Source organism: Quercus lobata, chromosome 12 (assembly GCF_001633185.2).
Source record: "Quercus lobata isolate SW786 chromosome 12, ValleyOak3.0 Primary Assembly, whole genome shotgun sequence".
Taxonomy (NCBI): Eukaryota; Viridiplantae; Streptophyta; class Magnoliopsida; order Fagales; family Fagaceae; genus Quercus; species Quercus lobata.
The window spans coordinates 1,626,296-1,643,243 of NC_044915.1; the positions used below are offsets into that span (position 1 = coordinate 1,626,296).

The 16,948-nt window shown below is 33.7% G+C and overlaps 2 protein-coding genes across 3 annotated transcripts; one reads left to right on the plus strand and one right to left on the minus strand.

Annotated features, from left to right (window-relative positions):
• Nucleotides 1-490: 490 nt before the first annotated feature.
• On the plus strand, nucleotides 491-8,222 carry LOC115972402. 2 transcript variants are annotated; one of them, XM_031092683.1, is made up of 7 exons: nucleotides 491-720; nucleotides 1,166-1,219; nucleotides 1,818-1,927; nucleotides 5,380-6,002; nucleotides 6,698-6,800; nucleotides 7,698-7,773; nucleotides 7,870-8,222. In XM_031092683.1, exons 1-6 carry the CDS (start codon nucleotides 646-648, stop codon nucleotides 7,738-7,740), a joined length of 1,008 nt encoding a protein of 335 aa, XP_030948543.1. In that variant the 5' UTR covers nucleotides 491-645; the 3' UTR covers nucleotides 7,741-7,773; nucleotides 7,870-8,222. The 2 variants fall into 2 exon arrangements, with proteins under 2 accessions (XP_030948543.1, XP_030948544.1); XM_031092684.1 differs by lacking the exon at nucleotides 1,166-1,219 and having other exon boundaries at nucleotides 492-720.
• Nucleotides 8,223-11,237: 3,015 nt separating this feature from the next.
• Nucleotides 11,238-16,948, minus strand: LOC115972256 (uncharacterized protein At1g32220, chloroplastic). The gene is made up of 7 exons (XM_031092471.1): nucleotides 16,812-16,948; nucleotides 16,651-16,732; nucleotides 16,471-16,559; nucleotides 16,323-16,378; nucleotides 15,906-16,052; nucleotides 12,144-12,269; nucleotides 11,238-11,754 (listed from the first exon to the last, which is right to left on the minus strand). Exons 1-7 carry the CDS (start codon nucleotides 16,904-16,906, stop codon nucleotides 11,459-11,461), a joined length of 891 nt encoding a protein of 296 aa, XP_030948331.1. The 5' UTR covers nucleotides 16,907-16,948; the 3' UTR covers nucleotides 11,238-11,458.

Genomic DNA, 16,948 nt, shown 5'->3' on the forward strand with positions numbered 1-16,948 from the left:
GAAGAAGAAAAAGAAGAGAGAAGAAGAAGGGATAGAGTCTGACTATGTGAGAGAGAATATAATAAAATAATGATTTGCAAAGTTACAGTAACTGTACATTTATACATGGTTATTGTAGCAGTTTTGTATATTTGCACACTTTTACAAGCACCGATGATGTGGGTTTTTTTTGGTTAAAATGTGCAAAATTAAACACTTTCTGTATTTTGTAAACTTTTGCAACCACTAATGCTATTGCTCTTGAGTGTATTATAATGTAAAGTGGTATAGTATGGTATAATAGATAAAAAGTACTACTACTTTTTAGTGGTAAAATAGCATATTTTATGCAATTCCAGATACTGAACAGTAAACACCAAATTGGAACATAAAAAAATACTGGGTAAATTACAGGCCCAAACTTGGATATCAAATTGTATTGTTTTGTTTTGTTTTGTTTTGTTTTTTTTGGGTTTAAACTTTAAAGTTTAAACCTCAAATTTTTTGAAAACATTCAACTTACCATAAACTTTAATATTTTCGTTGATAGGGTTGCGTACAAAAGAAAAGTAAACCCAGTCCACAAAGACTCAAAAGAGAAAGAGGGAAGAAGGGTTTTGTTGGAGTTGGGACAGAGAATAGAGCATCCGCATAAACAACAAAAAAATGGGGAAGGAAGGCGACTTGTGGGATGATTCCGCTCTCATCAACGCCTTCGACGCCGCCATATCCAAGTACAAGGTCCTCTCTCTCTCTGTGTATATAACATATTCTATTCTATTACACTGATTCTGCTTTGCCAGTTCTGTATCTGAATTAGTCCAAATTTTTATGCTTGTTTTATTTATGATATAAGCTTGGCTGAGGCATTACTTCACTTGGCTATACTTAAATAATAATAAAAATTAAGAATTAAATGTATTAGTGAATTGTGTAGAGTTAGAATTTAGAAGTAGCATTTATTAGTTAAAAAAAAAAAGAGTGGAAAGTTTTCATTCTTTGCTTGATTTTAACAAGTGGATAAAAAACTAAATTTACTACATGTTCATTGCATTGGCATGTATTAGATTCTCTTGGTACTTATGGGTTTCAAAACAATAACAATTTTATAGAAAAATATTTTGGTGAATTTGGGATGGATCAAATTACTAGAGGTTCTAATTGTTATTAGCTCTCTTGTTTTTAGGAACATAATAAGGGAGAGCACAATCGGCTGCGGACCGCGCCTCATGAAGCTGAGGTCACTAGCTTCAAATCTCCCATTTCTAGTCCCCCTTGGGGTTATATATGTATAGCTCCGGGGCATGAGCATGAGTATAAACTTCTTAGCCTATTAGGAATGAATGACTCTGGATTACCTGGCTACTAGTTTTTGCGGGTGGGGTCAATTGTCCGTAAGTTTTATTGGCTAGAGGCGAGTCTAAGGGGATCTTCTTTAGAAAGGTTCCTTATGATCAATGTATATAAATGACATAAAAGATTGATTTATCAAAAAAAAAAAAATAAATAAAGGACATAAAAGATTGAAAGTTACTTAGTAAATAGACAAACAACAGGCATGCAAACACACATGCATGTACAATATAATGATTAATGGAGTGAAAGAACCATTGATCAAACCCGAAACAAAAAGGGAAAATAGATACTGATTGGTTATTGAAAAATATACAAATAAGAGAACTGTGGAATAGAACTTACCAATTCTTTTTTCTTTAAATACAGTGATAACTGACATATGATCATGCATGTATTTTGCAACAAATATTTTTTTATTAAAAATCATCACAATTTTTTAGTTGTAGTAACATTGTAATCTTTTCAATTGCCTCATCTTCCAGATAATGCATAGCAAAAAAGGTCATGAAACTTCAACCGAGGGAGGAAAAGCTGTTGGCAGCACCAAGGAAAATGTCTCTGCTAATGTTAACGGAACTCATGAGGCTAGAAGGTTGGTAAATTTATTATTCTACTGCCTATTTGTGATCTAATATATGCTATTTATTTTCTATAAAATTATTGGATATGTTACTTTTCAAAAATAAAATAAAATTATTGGAAATGTTAATGTGCAGTGTGAAGAGATAATGAATGTTTTGAGTTTTGTTATGGTATTTTTATGTTTTGGAGCCTGTAATATATAAGAAATGAGTGAGTCTTTTTTTTTTTTTTTTGGTTTTTTAGAACAATATTCTATATGATAGTGTCAATAAGCCATGGCTCAAGTAACACTTCTTGCGGTTGTAAGGGCAATGTGGAGGATCAGTTCCTGGGTTAAAGATCTAGAGGGTGTGTGTATAACTTACCAATTAAATTATGGGTTAATTGTACGAATCCACTCTAAATTATGGGGTGTTTTCACTTTACAACTTTGGGATGATTCTGCTTTCATCAATGGCTTGCGAAGGTTGTCTTCTTGTTTCTGATACAAGGCCTATAATTGAGCAATTTGATGGAGCCCTCAGCTCGGTGTAGGGCATCGCCTTTAACGACTGTTCCTAATACATTTGCTTCTCACTGTGTTTCAGCCGGCTTAAGATTGCCATGCTTTAGCCTGAATCAAATAGATATGGGTGATTGGGGTTTGGGGCATTCTACTGCTGTGATTTTCATTATAGTTTAAGGAGGGTAGTTTGGTAAATCTTGTTATGAAAACGTAGTTCATCTTTTTCTTGTTTAGAGGTCAAGTGCATAGCATGTGACTCTTAAAGTTAACAGCCAATTGAACAATTGGATGCAAATTGCTATCTTTGTCTAAATTGGGGTGTTAATTGCAAGTTTTTATGCTTTGGGGTGCAAAGTGCAAGCACCCCATAGTTTAGGGTGGATTTATGCAATTAAGGCAAGAGTCAACCAGGGAACATACTTTCTCACAATTTCCAATTTGTAGAATTTAGTACTACAGTGTGAGAGACAAGTGTAAATATTTTTAAACTATACAAAAAAAAGGAATAAAATCCAGAGTTTGCAATGGTAATGAGCTTTTTTGAGGTCCACATGCACAAGCCTTTTTTTAAAAAGGTGATATTTCATTGAAAAAATGCAAAAAAAAAGTGCAACCTTAAGTATACATCCTGTATACTTGAGTGATTGTTTTTTGTATCACTAAAGTTTCATTATTTATAAAAAAAAAAGTGCAACCTTAACACTTGGGAAGATCTTTTTTTTTTATAGGTGATAAGAGTAATATTATTAAAAAAGGAATAAAAGAAAAAATACATAGAGTTCACGATAGTGAACAAAGGACAACACCGAAACAAAGAGAAATAAAGGAATCATAAAACTATTTTATGATACAAAAGAAAATCAATGAGAGCAAAGCAATCCGAGAAACACCAACATCGAGACCAATCTAAGAGAGTCCGCTGGCACAAATCTAACAATTGAACCACTGATTTCTCAATATCCTCAAAAGAACGTCAATTATGTTCTGTCCAAATAGTCCACATCAAATAGCCTAGAACCAAATTCTAAATATTAGAATTATGTTTCCCTAGCCAATGTTGCCAACAAAATAATAAGTCTGCAATAGAACCTGGCATGATCCAATCCATCAAGCATATGCATCCACATAGAATGATAATCTTTGGGAGTTTGAAGATAGTATTCATCACCTCCATAGGGCTTTATTTTGCTCTTTTTTAATGGAATTCTATTCACTTATTATTAAAAAGCACATTTGAAAAGGACATAATTGATCACCAAAATCTCTCTTAACTAAGTTGTGTTCTATTGCAAATTACCTATCCCTTATAGAATAATCTGGGCAACTCTGTGCACCTCTTATTCATCTGCAAAAAAGGAGGTGTGGCCTTTCTTTACAAGAAGATCAGATGTCTTAAAAGCATTTGGCATCAATACCTTTACCACCTCTGACCTACCTTTTTCTCTTGGAAAATTTTGAGTAATGCATCATGGACTTTAAACTTCTTATACATAAAGGAATATAACTTGTAATTGAATATAGATAATCACATTGTATTGTCGGCATAGCCTGGTTTCATTTCAAACAACAGAAATATATTTGCATACATTCTAATAAAATGTTCTTAGTTGGTTCATTTTGAAGATACCAGTAATTTAATGGAGGGAATGGGTTGCATATCTTAATTGGAATTTTGGAACCTATAACTTCATTTCAAAAAAAATTATGAAATCTTACTGTTATCAGCAATATTCGATTGAGATGAACTTGTTGAAAACGAATATTAAATAAAAAAAGAAAGAAAGTGTGTGGATGTGCCACAAAGAGAGATGCTTTTACGGAGGCTTTGAAAAATAATACATAACCAAATAAACAAAATAAGCTAAAGCAAACAGACCCTTAGTTCTGTTGGCTACTGGTATTGCAAAATGCCATGTAGGTTTTACTTGCAATAAGGTGGCTTAGGATTGCCATAAAGCCTAGGCAAAAGACTATAACAAATTATTTGTCCATAACTTTATGATTTTATGAGTTCCAGTTAGTTCAACTAGTAAAGTCTCTGATGGTTGAATAAGAGATCTGAAGTTCAATCTCCGCTTACACCAAAAACCAATTGGTGTATTAGTTTGATGATAAAGAGTTATCATTAGGAGCAAACGCTATAGATTGAAACTCTCTCAAAAAAAAAAAAAAAAAAATTATGATTTTGAATTTATGGATATCATGTCATTTGAAAAAGAAGTATTAGCACCATGCTTTTTGTTTCATGTTGAATTATGAATTGAATATTGTGTCTCTGCAGTATACTTGATTATCAAGCTAAACCCCACCATAGGAAAGCTTTTATCTAAGATGAGGGGAAAGTGTGCTAATCCTATAAAAGCAATATAATTTAAAATAAAAATAAAATAGACCTTATCATCTTTCTTTGTCTCTACATTTTTTTGTTGATATTATGCAAAGAGTATGTTATTTTTTTTATTAAAAGGAGGAGAAAGAAGGTGAATGTACACTATCATTCTTTGTCTCTATGCTTTGTATTGATATTATGCATGAGAACTATTTTATTTTATACTAATGCATAATAAAGGGTTGAGTCACAATATGTGGGTCAAAATTAACCGAAAATAGTTGCATACATACAGGTCATGCAGGCATACATAAGCTCAAAATCTTATTTCTTCTCTTTGATTTTTTTGTTATTGTTTCAAGTACAATTTGTTCACCATCGTGAACATGATGTACTTTTATTCAATAAAACTTTCTATTACCTATCCTAAAAAAAAAAAAAAAAAAAAAATTACATAAGCTCAAAAAGATCATTGCATAAATTCCTCAAAACCAGATCATTGCATAAATTCTAGTATTGCATGCAAGGCAATTGTTGTTCTTCTAGGGCTTATATTCTTTTGCTTATTTTTAGTGTAAATTTTTTACCATCTCTCAAATATATGTATTTTTTAAATTATAAAAATTAGGGACGCAGATGAGAAAAGCACTGTTGCATCAAGTACTGCAATATACTCAGGAGAGACTAGTAATCTTTCAGAAGTTAAGGAAAATCATTGGGTAGATTCACATGCACCTGAACCCTATATAAATTCATCAAATAGTCTACTCGAGCAAGATGCCAGTAAAGACAGGTCATATTATCATGGTGCAGAGGATTATAACAAGTTACTCAACTCTTATTATGAGCTTGAGGAGAATAGGCAAAAGATTTTGGAGCAGCTTCATCAATATGGTGGTTGGAACTATCAATATTCTGGTGAAGGTTCTGGTGTACAGTGGGGTAGCTGTTCTACTTCTCAAGAACATGCCATCCCTGCAAGCCTAGATTCTCATCCAAATGTAGTCTGTTCATGTTGCCCCTATGTTTACCAATGCTTGGCGGCCCCATGTACTTCATGTCCTGGCTGTTCTTTGGGTGGGACATGTGTGGGCAAGACTTGCACTGATGGTTCTGTGGCAACGGTTCCTAGAAGTGAAATATCTTGCCTTCTCAAAGATGGTAACATTGTCCAAGCAGCAATGGGAGCTGCAGAAAAGGCACTATCTTCCGTGAAGCCACAAATTTCTGGTGATTCTAATATAAATGAAGGTGAGCATGGATTTCCTAAAGGAAGAGATTTGCATGAAAATTTTGCTTGTTGGTAGTTTTATGATGGTTTATCAATGGTGCTGCCATGCAAATAGCTAGAATGTTGGGTTAAAAGGTCCTATTTGGAAATGTGAAAACTAGTTTCTTTTGCCTTGCAAAGTCCTTTCTGTTTTTCATTGATGATTAGACGACCCCCTTTTACCTCATTTTAACTTGGATATTTTCTAATTTCTCAATTTTGTTTCTTTGGGGTATGTAATTTTTTCTGCTTGGTTGATCTGCTTGTATCGTTTGTTGGACCCTATTTATTTTTCCCTGTGGATAACTTGTTTTTCTATTTGTTCACTTGTGCAATTGAGGGGCTTTTTAAGCTTGTACTAACTATTATTACTTTTCTACTTGTTATCCCTTACTTAAAACATATCAATACACTCTGGAGTCTGGACTTAAAACTCAGTAGCTTTAGTTTTATTTACATGTCATGACCTTGCTTTTTCTCATATAAAGCATATTGTTAAGATGTCCCTTTGGTTCATGATAAGAACTGAATCCCCCGCTCCCACTTGTGCTTTGCCTAACCAACTTATTTTGATGGTTTAGCTGTCATTCTTTTTTACTATGTATATTGTGTAGATAAAAACAGGGTGCTGATCTAATGTCTTATCATATTTCGAATTTTTTTTCACGGAATGCAGATAAAGAAAAAACTGATGGAGAAACAGCTCAAAGTACTAGCTCTGAAACAGATCTGGCTGTTGTTTTAAATGCTTGGTATTCTGCAGGCTTCTACACTGGCAAGTAAGTATCAAGTTTCCGTTCAGTAGTATTATTAAACACAGATTTTTTTCAATTGATACTGATCGTCTATAATGCAGCCACTTCATGTTCCAGGTTTGAGCTACATGTCACTTTTCATATCTCTCTCCTTACACACAATGGATCACAATGCTAAAAAACTATTTTTTTTATGGGTCAACCTCACAAATTTGAGGCAATTTAGTTTGCTTACCTTTTTCTTGATGTTCCTCTTTAAGCCCTAATATATTTATAGTTTGTTACTTAGTGCCATGATTTGTTCCAGTTAAATCCACTTTAGCCATAAGCACATTTTTTATATATTGACACTGTTTGTTTTGTCGATAATATTTTCTAGAAAATGAGTCATTTATCAAAAAGTGTTTTCTATTAAACTATCCCATCTTCCAATGTTTGATAGCAACCTTAAATGAGTTGAAAAATTATTTCCTAACTTTCTTTAATTAGCTTATTGTGAGATAGAGTTGTTTTCCAAAAAAAATTAGTGGAAAACAATCTCTAAAAATAAGCTATATTTTTTCTGTTTACCAAAGATAGTTTTCCTTTTAACTCATTTTTTCTGATGCTACCAAACACTAGAAAACACGAAAAACTATCTTTACACAAAGTTTCTATCGAAACAACTAGAGTGTGAGTGAAGTGAAGTCATGGCATTGACAGACCCAAGTCGATCAGCCTGTGACTGGTCATCTTTCACTTTTAATTATCTAAACGCCATAATGGTGCTTCTCTAATTGGTTTTGGCATTAGTAATGGTTTTCATTGGTCCTCCTAAATTTAGTAGTACATCAATTCATTATGTTGTTCCCTCTCCCAAAAAAAAAAAAAAAAAGTATGTTGTTACGACTATTTTTAAGTGCCTTACTGGCATTTTGGCAGGTACCTTACGGAGCAATCTATTGCGAAGAAACAGCACAGCTAGGCATTGCTACGCTTTTGGCAACATTAAGCAGAGGTAATCCGTGGTGTTAAAAATTTTCAATTGTATGAGTGGGCTATGTGACTTTTCTTTATAGAAGGATCAATAATATTATATATCAAATTTGTGCAGGGGCTGAATTGCATCTGATTGCTTGAGCTTGTGCAAAACTGTATGAAAACATCACTCTCATGGAGAAATAAAACGTTGCTGTGTTCTACAGTGAATGCCTTCTCAGAGCTTTTCGTTTAGTCCCTTTGTATTTTTATTACCTTCTCAGAGCTTTTCGTTTAGTCCCTTTGTATTTTTATTAGCTTTGGACGTTAGTTTTGCGATTTCCAACCAGCATGGTGTTAACTGCAAATTAGCTTTTTTTTAGAGAGATAGAACGATTGTTAAACTGTGGGAACCGGCTCGTTCACTAAACCTTTACTACAGTTTAGACTACCTATTTATTTTTTATTTATAACCACTGGGCTGGATGTTTTGAAATGGTAAGGAATGGTATATATAGTTTCAACCTATAGTGTTTACTTCTAATTGATAACTCTTTATTATCAGACTAAATCACTAGGCTAAATGCTTTGAAATGGTAAGGAATGGTATATATATAGTTTCAACCTATAGTGTTTACTTCTAATAATAACTCTTTATTATCAGACTAAGACATTAATCAATTTTTAATGTAATTGAAGATTGAACCACAATTCTCTTATTCAATCATCAGATCTCTTATACTTAAAAACAGTTTAAAGGATCAAATCTATTAAAATAGTTTACAGCACCAACCAATAAAATGACTAAACTTTTATTATTTTTATTTTTAGTAATATATTTAGCATTTATCATTATGTTTTGTTCTTGAAAGATATTTAGAATAGCTAATATACTTGAAAGTTTAATTGTAATTTAATATCTTTTATTTTATGCTTTATAATCTTCTATTTTTTCTTCTATAAGAGTTTTGAAGATAGATTTTGAATTGGTTTTATTTCTCTATATTTTTTAGATCAAGATTGTTCATTTTTACAAATTTGTTCATTTTTTTGTATTTTATTTAATTATTAAATTATTTATGACATCATTATGGCTAGACCTTAAAAAGCCTTAAATCTCTCATTTTATTTTAGTTCTTTGAATGGCTCAGATGTTAAAAATACAGGTCACAATCGGTAAAGGTTATATTTTCCAAAAATAAAAGAAAAAAGAAAAAAAAAATCTCCAAAAGGTGACAAATGACGGCTCATAATTTGTTAAGCTTTTTAATCTGCTCAATAATCAGATAGGGCAAAATAATGAACTGAGGACCAGTTTCTCAGACCGCTTGGGATAAAAGATTACCCATGCTATAGTAAGCAGATTGAATGAACCAAGCCCAGATTATTCCCAATTAAAGAATAAAGTCCAGCCCACGTTGGACCAAGATAGGTTACATGGAAAAGTGCAGAGAGAGCAATTTCTTTTAACACCTATGTAGGAACCGGTGTGATCTTATTCTTAATTTCTTATAGTGCACAAAAATTCAAAATATGGACTGAGGTCATGTGTTTTTTATGGTGTAACGAAAATATGAACCTAGGTCATGCGTTTCTCATGGGGTTATGATTTGGAAGCTGAGTGTAATTCATGGAACATCCCATGTGTGAACTTGAAATAATCCACCTGAATTTATGCTAGAGTTTGGTGCAAGGAAATGTTTTTATTATCTTATGAAAAAAAAAGAAATAAAAAACTAGGACCACAAATTATTTTACAATTTTGATGTGGCAAGGTGTGAATGATAGAGAAAAAATGGTAGGTCTATGTGTAAGTCATAGACAGCTACTCACAATCTGTCACATCAGAATTGTGACAAAAAAGTTATGAAATAATTAGCCCACATATACTTAGGATTTTTATAGGCTTGATTGACCCACTAATTGATTTTATAACCAACTTAGGGTTAAGACTAAGAGCAGGTAAGATACAAAATGAAATATCTCTCACTCTAGCAGACCTCATTTGATTTCACCTACTAATTCGGGGAACACTCATCTTTGAGTTCCTCAATCTCATCTCATACATGCTACTTCATTTTCTTCCTTTATACAAAACTTTCTGACACTCTTTATTTTTAACTTGAAATCTGGCATTTGTATGATGTCTTCTACCTACAAATTTCTCACTGAACACCACTCATTCTAGAACTCAAAATCTTTTGGAATTGGATATGGAAACTCCAAGCTCCACAATCGCTCTACTTTTCTTACTAAGAAATTGCCATTGGACTAGAGAGTCCTAGACTAGTATATTAGCTGATATTTTTTATTAGTGATTGAATTTATATATATATATATATATATATATCCATCACTATTTTTACCCATGGATTGCCATTGTCCCTGATCTTCATTTTTGCCATTAGGGAATATTTGGCTTTTTCCTGAATAGGTTTATTATTGAATTTATCAGCTAGAGGATACTCGTAACAATTAACAAACACCCTAATTGAATATCATCCTCCACCTGTGCCCTGTGGTAGTGTCAAACTTTGACACTGATGGTAGGGTAGTTGTAGAAGAAATAGTATACTCCAGCTGAGGATTGATACGTGATCGTTTGGGTAATTTAAGTCCATAGGAACCTCAACTAGTTTAACTGCAGGAAAGGATTATTATTGGCATGGAATGAAGGCTTTATTAATTTAATTCTCAAAATTTCAAGTATCTAGGTTTGTTACTAGCTAATATTCCTCCTCATTTTCATTTTGGTCTCCAGTTGCAGGAACATCCCCACCAGTCGCTAGGTCATGACAAATTTCTGTGAAGCACATCCATCGTGAAGCAAATAAATGTACTGATGAACTAGGGATTATGGGATCTTATGATATACACTCTTTGTACTTTTGCGCTTGTCCAAATCACTTGCATTTTGACTACATTTAGGATGTTCAGCAGCTACTTTCGCATAGACTAATTTAAGCTTGTTGACTATGTTCCCTTATCTATTATTTTATCAAATCTAATATCCTTTCTTCCTACGCATACACTAATCTAAGCTTGTTGACTATGTACCTTATCTTTTATTTTATCGAATCTAAACTCCTCCCGCGCGGGGGGAACTATAAGCTTAAGTTAATGATCTCCTTGCTTAGCTCTCCAAATAACATCATTTTTTTTTTGGACAAATAAGTTCAGAGGCCGATGCACCCCAGATGAATATTACGGCCCAATGCTGAAATTGAAAGCTCAAACATCATTGTGCAAGTTACTTGAACTACAATATCTAATGGTGACATTGTAGAAAAAACCTAAAAGATTTCAAGATACATTATTATGCTAGTTACTAGGACTACAAGATATTGGTAGGAGGACATTGTACAAAAACCTAAAAAGGTTTCAGGAAGCCTTTCACAAAGACCCTTTACACAATACATATGGCTCTTAGGTCATTTATAGGCATGGTATCTGGTCAGCACACTAAGAACAAAGTAGTAGGATTGGTGGTTGTGGGTACTAGTAACATTATAAATTGATACATTTTGGTTAAAAAACCAGAAAACTATGGGACTTCAAATGCCAATAATACGAAAATGTAAATGTTTTACCTCAAGCCAGTTTGTATAAGCCATTTCCAAACCTTACAATGGTTCAATGTATTTTGTCTCCATACAAGGTCTTATGTGATACCCATAAACCTGCCTGTCTAATTACCATCTTTGATTATATGCAGATAAGCTAAATCAGACCCTCACTTTTTCTGCCCTCGCTTTTTCTGCAGCTTCCTTGATTTGTTCAATTGTAAAAATGCCGAAGAAGTCATCATCTGAGACTGCATTGATAGCTGCAAGTGCAACATCATCAACACTAACAGGAGGAACCAAGAGCAGATCAGATGCTGGAAGAGAACTCAAAGGTCTGGTAAAGCTCTCAGTAGCACGCAGAATTCTCTCCACTGGTTCCCCTACTAAATCCAGAGGAATCTCGAAACCATCCACCCTCCTTTTCCCATATATAAAACCCGGTCTTAATACGACACCTGAAATTAAAATTTCAGTATAACGTCAAAATAATGAAATAATGAGGGATTTTTCTTTCTTTTGTTGGGGGGGAATGTTGTTGTATACATATCTGATCTCTGTATTAAGAAAATTCTGGTATTTATTTACCATTAATTGATCACTGACTAAGTAGATCAATAGGCAGGTTTGAAGATTAGCAACATCTGGCAAACTCATTGATCATCCTAAATGAAGGGTTCAAAGATGATTGTCATCCACTGAGTCACAAATATTTGCCTAACAAGTTTCTACTTTGGTACCTACTTTCATTTCTTCTGCACCAAAAGTACTGACAAGCCAAATATGTACTGCTCCTAATGAGAGAATCTTTAATTTTTTCCCAAAAAGTAAATGATGGGTAAATTACCAGAGTTGGGATATTTGGAAAGAACTTCTGCCTCTGCTTTCCTCTTTCCAGTGAAGTATCCAGTCGAAAGTATAAATGATGGTAAATTATAATCATGCACTGAGATCAAGATAAACTTTGGAGTCCCTGTCAGGAGAAACGAAGAAAACATAAGAGATAATATCCCTCCTAGCATGATACTTTCAATATCAATATGCCCTTGTACATAATTGAGAAATTCCAGAGACATCAGAATAAAAAGAAATATATGGCAGTATGATATATTTGATGATACTGGAGATATTTGAAGAAAATTAAATTTTATTTCTATTCAATTTCTGGTTGTAGATTTCCACTACTTCTGTAATCTATTACGCTCCAAATTATTGCCTAGAATAATAATAATAATAATAATAATAATACTGTAATATAAAATTTTATTATATAAAAAAAAAATAAAAAAAAATAAAAAAAAAGACAGACCAGAAAACTGGTAATATACAACTATTATTCCAACTCCAGCCTGTTGCTTGGTATAAATATTTCAGTTATCATCTGATATTTTCTGCCTTCAAATAAAGAATTAGGCTACACAATGGCACAAGCATCAAACCATGCCCTGTTTAGGGTTCTGTTATTTAACAGTTCATAGGCAGACAGTGAATTAATTGAATGGAAGCAACAACCTATAAAATGAATAATGTTGTTATACAATCATTGGCTTTAATATGTCTCCCAATCTTAATTAGTGGCACCTTTGCTGACAAATAAAAGAGAAACTCAATATATATCGGACTTCCCAAGTTTGTGAAAGTGAAAGTTTCAACTAAAAACCAACTATTATCGAATTAGCAATAATGTAAAGATTCCCATGTCGCCACATGGGAGGGACATGTGACCGTAAAAAAGGAAAGAGAGGGATGGCTTTCTCTCGCTTTTGGCATAGCGGGCCTTGGCGGGAGGCCCGCACGACAGGATATTAGCTCAAAGGGGCATACATAATCTATAGTGGTATAGATAATATATATCTATATTGAATTGCAGATACATAAATGATAGAATTATTTCAAATTGGATCAACTCTGGATCTTCGATAGAGATGAAATTTCCTTGATTAACAATAGTTGTAGTTTTGCCAATATTCGGGGGTTCCAACAAGTTGGAACATTAGGAAAGAGACAAGGAAGAACACTTTTTTTTTTTTTTTTTTTTTATAAGTAAAGGAAATTTTATTCAAGAACTTAATAATGAGTCACCAGAGTATACAGGAAGTATACAGCCAGGAACCAACATTATCAAATGCATAAATTACAAGCATCCATCAAATCATAGACCGAAGAAATAGAATGACTTCCTATGATAGACATCCAATCCGATAGAGTTTTAAAGAAGAAAAGTTTTAAACCGGCTATAGTCCTTTTAGAATCTTCAAAACACCGGTTGTTTCTCTCCCGCCAAATGCACCACATCAAACAATGAGGGACAGCCATCCAAATAACACCATTACGATGATGACCAAAATTTCCTTGCCAACAAGCAAGGAGCTCAACTACAATCTTTGGCATCGCCTAGTGGATACCAAACGACATGAACACCATAGACCACAATTCATAAACAATAGGACAAGGAAGAACATGTGGTAGAGGATTATGAAATTCGTTCAAGAAAAGCCAATAGAAATCGCCTTTGTTATGTGAACTTTTATTTTAGGAGTAATTCATCTAATTGGTTAGATATAAAATAATAATATCCACTTCGAATAATTTCATTTGAATCACCATTTCATAAAATCTTTTAAATATTATTCAAATATATTTAGCAATACCACTATTTTTGGTTTTGGATCTTCCAAATCATTCTTGCAGGAGGTTTGGACCCATTTTTCTTTGATCCTTCGGTAAGGATTAGGAATCCTTTTTAGAAATTGAATGGATTCGATCTTATACATACACGAGGAAGGTAATCAAAAAAGGTTAAAGGTGACCAAGTAAATATCCTTGTATCGTACCACCTGTGAAAGCTTGTTATCTCATAAATCATGATGCATTATTGTCTACATCTTAATTATCTTCTCCAACATATCAAGTTTAGAAATTCTACGATATACACATTCCTGGTACCAACTATAATACCAGAAACATACAGAAGTTTTCAGGAACTTTGAGGGTTCTGTTAGCTAAAAAAGTTGAATTTTTTATAACAACAAGAGGTTTCATCATCTTGACTATTGTTGTGGATGAAAGCTCGAAGATTGGAATCCAGCCAAAACAGCTAAGGATGATTTTATTTTTCATTTTGACTAGGCCCTATTAGTTTTTTTTTTTTTTTTTTTTTTTTTTTAAAGAATACAGCTCTTGTGAGCTTAATTCTCCATTCTACAACTGTTTTGGCCGTGTAGGAGCCACCTCAAAGTAGTTGTGTCTTCAACTTAAAATCATGTTTGCAAAGCAAGACTTAACCATAGATCCTAAGATCAAGAATATAAAAGATCCTAAGACCAAGAATAAAAAAGGCTATATTCAATGCACAAAGCTCCCGCTTTTGCAGGGTCAGTGAGAGATAATTGGTGGGTGGCCTTACTCCACAAATATTTTTGGGAGAGGTTGGTTCCTAGACTCGAACCTACGACATGCTTCTTTGGGTTGAAGGCACTTTCCATCCCACTAAGACCCAAAGTAAACAAATAAATTGTAATTAGAACCCACAATTTCAAGAAATCATGCACTTCAAGCATGATTTTATATATCACCGTTCAAAACACAATGTGTCCAGTTCACTCACAGTTCCCCTCTTTGTCTCCAGTTCACTCACAGTTCCCCCCTTTCCCTTTTCTTTCATGAGTTTTCCCTGCAATGACAGATCAAATTTTGAAAGGAAGTGGCTACTGAACAGATGAAGACGCACCAACATTGTTGCTGTTAATAATTTAATATTTGGTATGAGTTGTTATGCTTCTTTGCAGTATTCCCTTGAAATCATGAGATGAAGAATTGATTTCTCTAAGGTAGCTCCTACGTGGCTAACACAGCTGGAGATTGGGAAGTAAGTTTCATAAGACTGCATTTTCAGATAAAAAGATTGATTAGGGCCATACGTTTCTGATAAACTCAGCTAAGGATACTGCAACCTTTCCTCCTTTACGGAAATCTAAGTTTTATAGCCCAGATACTTTGGGGTTTCTACATAAAATTTCACAAAAAATTAATCACATATCAAGTTATTAATCAACACTAATTGAATATCATAACCTTTCCTAGTGAAACAAAAATGCGTGAAAAATCACAAAGAATATAAGATCAGTGAAAATCCCCCAGCTCCCTTTCCTGCTCCTGATGGACGAGATATTCAAAAAGCTGAAAGCCTAAGGAACTTTTTCTCTTTAAATCCTTGAGGCTATCCATTCTTATTCAGTATTGATTTCCAACTAAGTGAATAGCATACCCGTCTAATGTAAGTCATCCACCATAATTAAAATGAAGGAGAAGTAGTTATCCAAAAAATTATAATAAAGAACTATTAGCAAGCTCTTTGAAAGCTCTTTTGCATCAATAGAAGATGGGTTGACATTGATTACTGATTAGAATGGGAATGAACACAAAATTCTGTGGAGCATAGGCGATTGAGTTCTATTGATATATGTTTCCTATTAGGACTCTACCAAAAAAAAAATGTTCCAACAACAGGTTCATTAGCAAGAAAGAAAGAACAAACGACAACAATGAAGCAATAAGGTCCTCAATAATATAGTTTGTTGCAAAGAATGAGAATTAAACATTTCCTTACCATAATCCTTTGCAGCATTAACTGACACAACATTAGCCTCTCCATTAATCCTTAGCATTTGTTCCTCGCTACCAAAACCTCCAAGGGTTGAAACCACAGCAGTAGCTCCAACCAGTACTTCATCCCAGTTTACATAGAAAACATCTCCTGCATATAATAATGAAGATTAATATAACCGTCTGCATCCATGGCCTAGACCAAGGTTTTTTTTTTTTTTTTTTTTACAAAATATAAATTTTACTCTAACATAATCTAAGTGTATATATGTATGAAGCTCCTTCTAGATACTTGAACCCGGCTCTTACCCCACACCCTCACAAACACTTATAATTAGGAAGTGACCATCGTGACAAGGATACGCGGGATAGTTATAATATAAAAAATAAATGTATGTATTGTATTTGTATTTGTATGTACCTGTCACCCAATTTACCTGATCCACCCACGAATTTGGGTAAGTAGGACGCCCTGACCTGCAACATGGAAAGGAGGTGGTGCGTATATGTAGTACAGAAAAGCAAATAAAAAATAATAATAGTAAAATGTATTAACAAAATTTTCAGACCTGCTTAAACTTATGACCTCTATGCCCTTGGCAACAGCAGCCTTGCAAATAGCAGAACCAACAAAACCACTTCCTCCTAAGACTACAACCTATTAATAATAATCAAAGGGAAAAGCACGTTCAATCATGAGAAGTATGAATTATTATTAAGAATTTTGGTAATAAGTGTGCAATGGGTACCCTTTCAGTCTTAATATCAGCTACAACATCAATTGCAGCAGATTTCAAATCATCCCTTATGGTTGCTGCTTCTGCATAAATCCTGTACAAAAAAGATACACATATAATCACCTCACAATATCAATAGAATAAAAGTGTTGTGTGTGAGAGAGAGAGCTGACCGGTTGCGAAAATGGGAGGTGGGAGGACGGGTACGAAGTGTGGTAAGGGAAGTGGGAGCGGAGCTAATTGCAGAGAAGGGCGAAAACGAAGCCATATTGGAGACTCTCTCTCAGTGCTCCACACTCACACTAATATA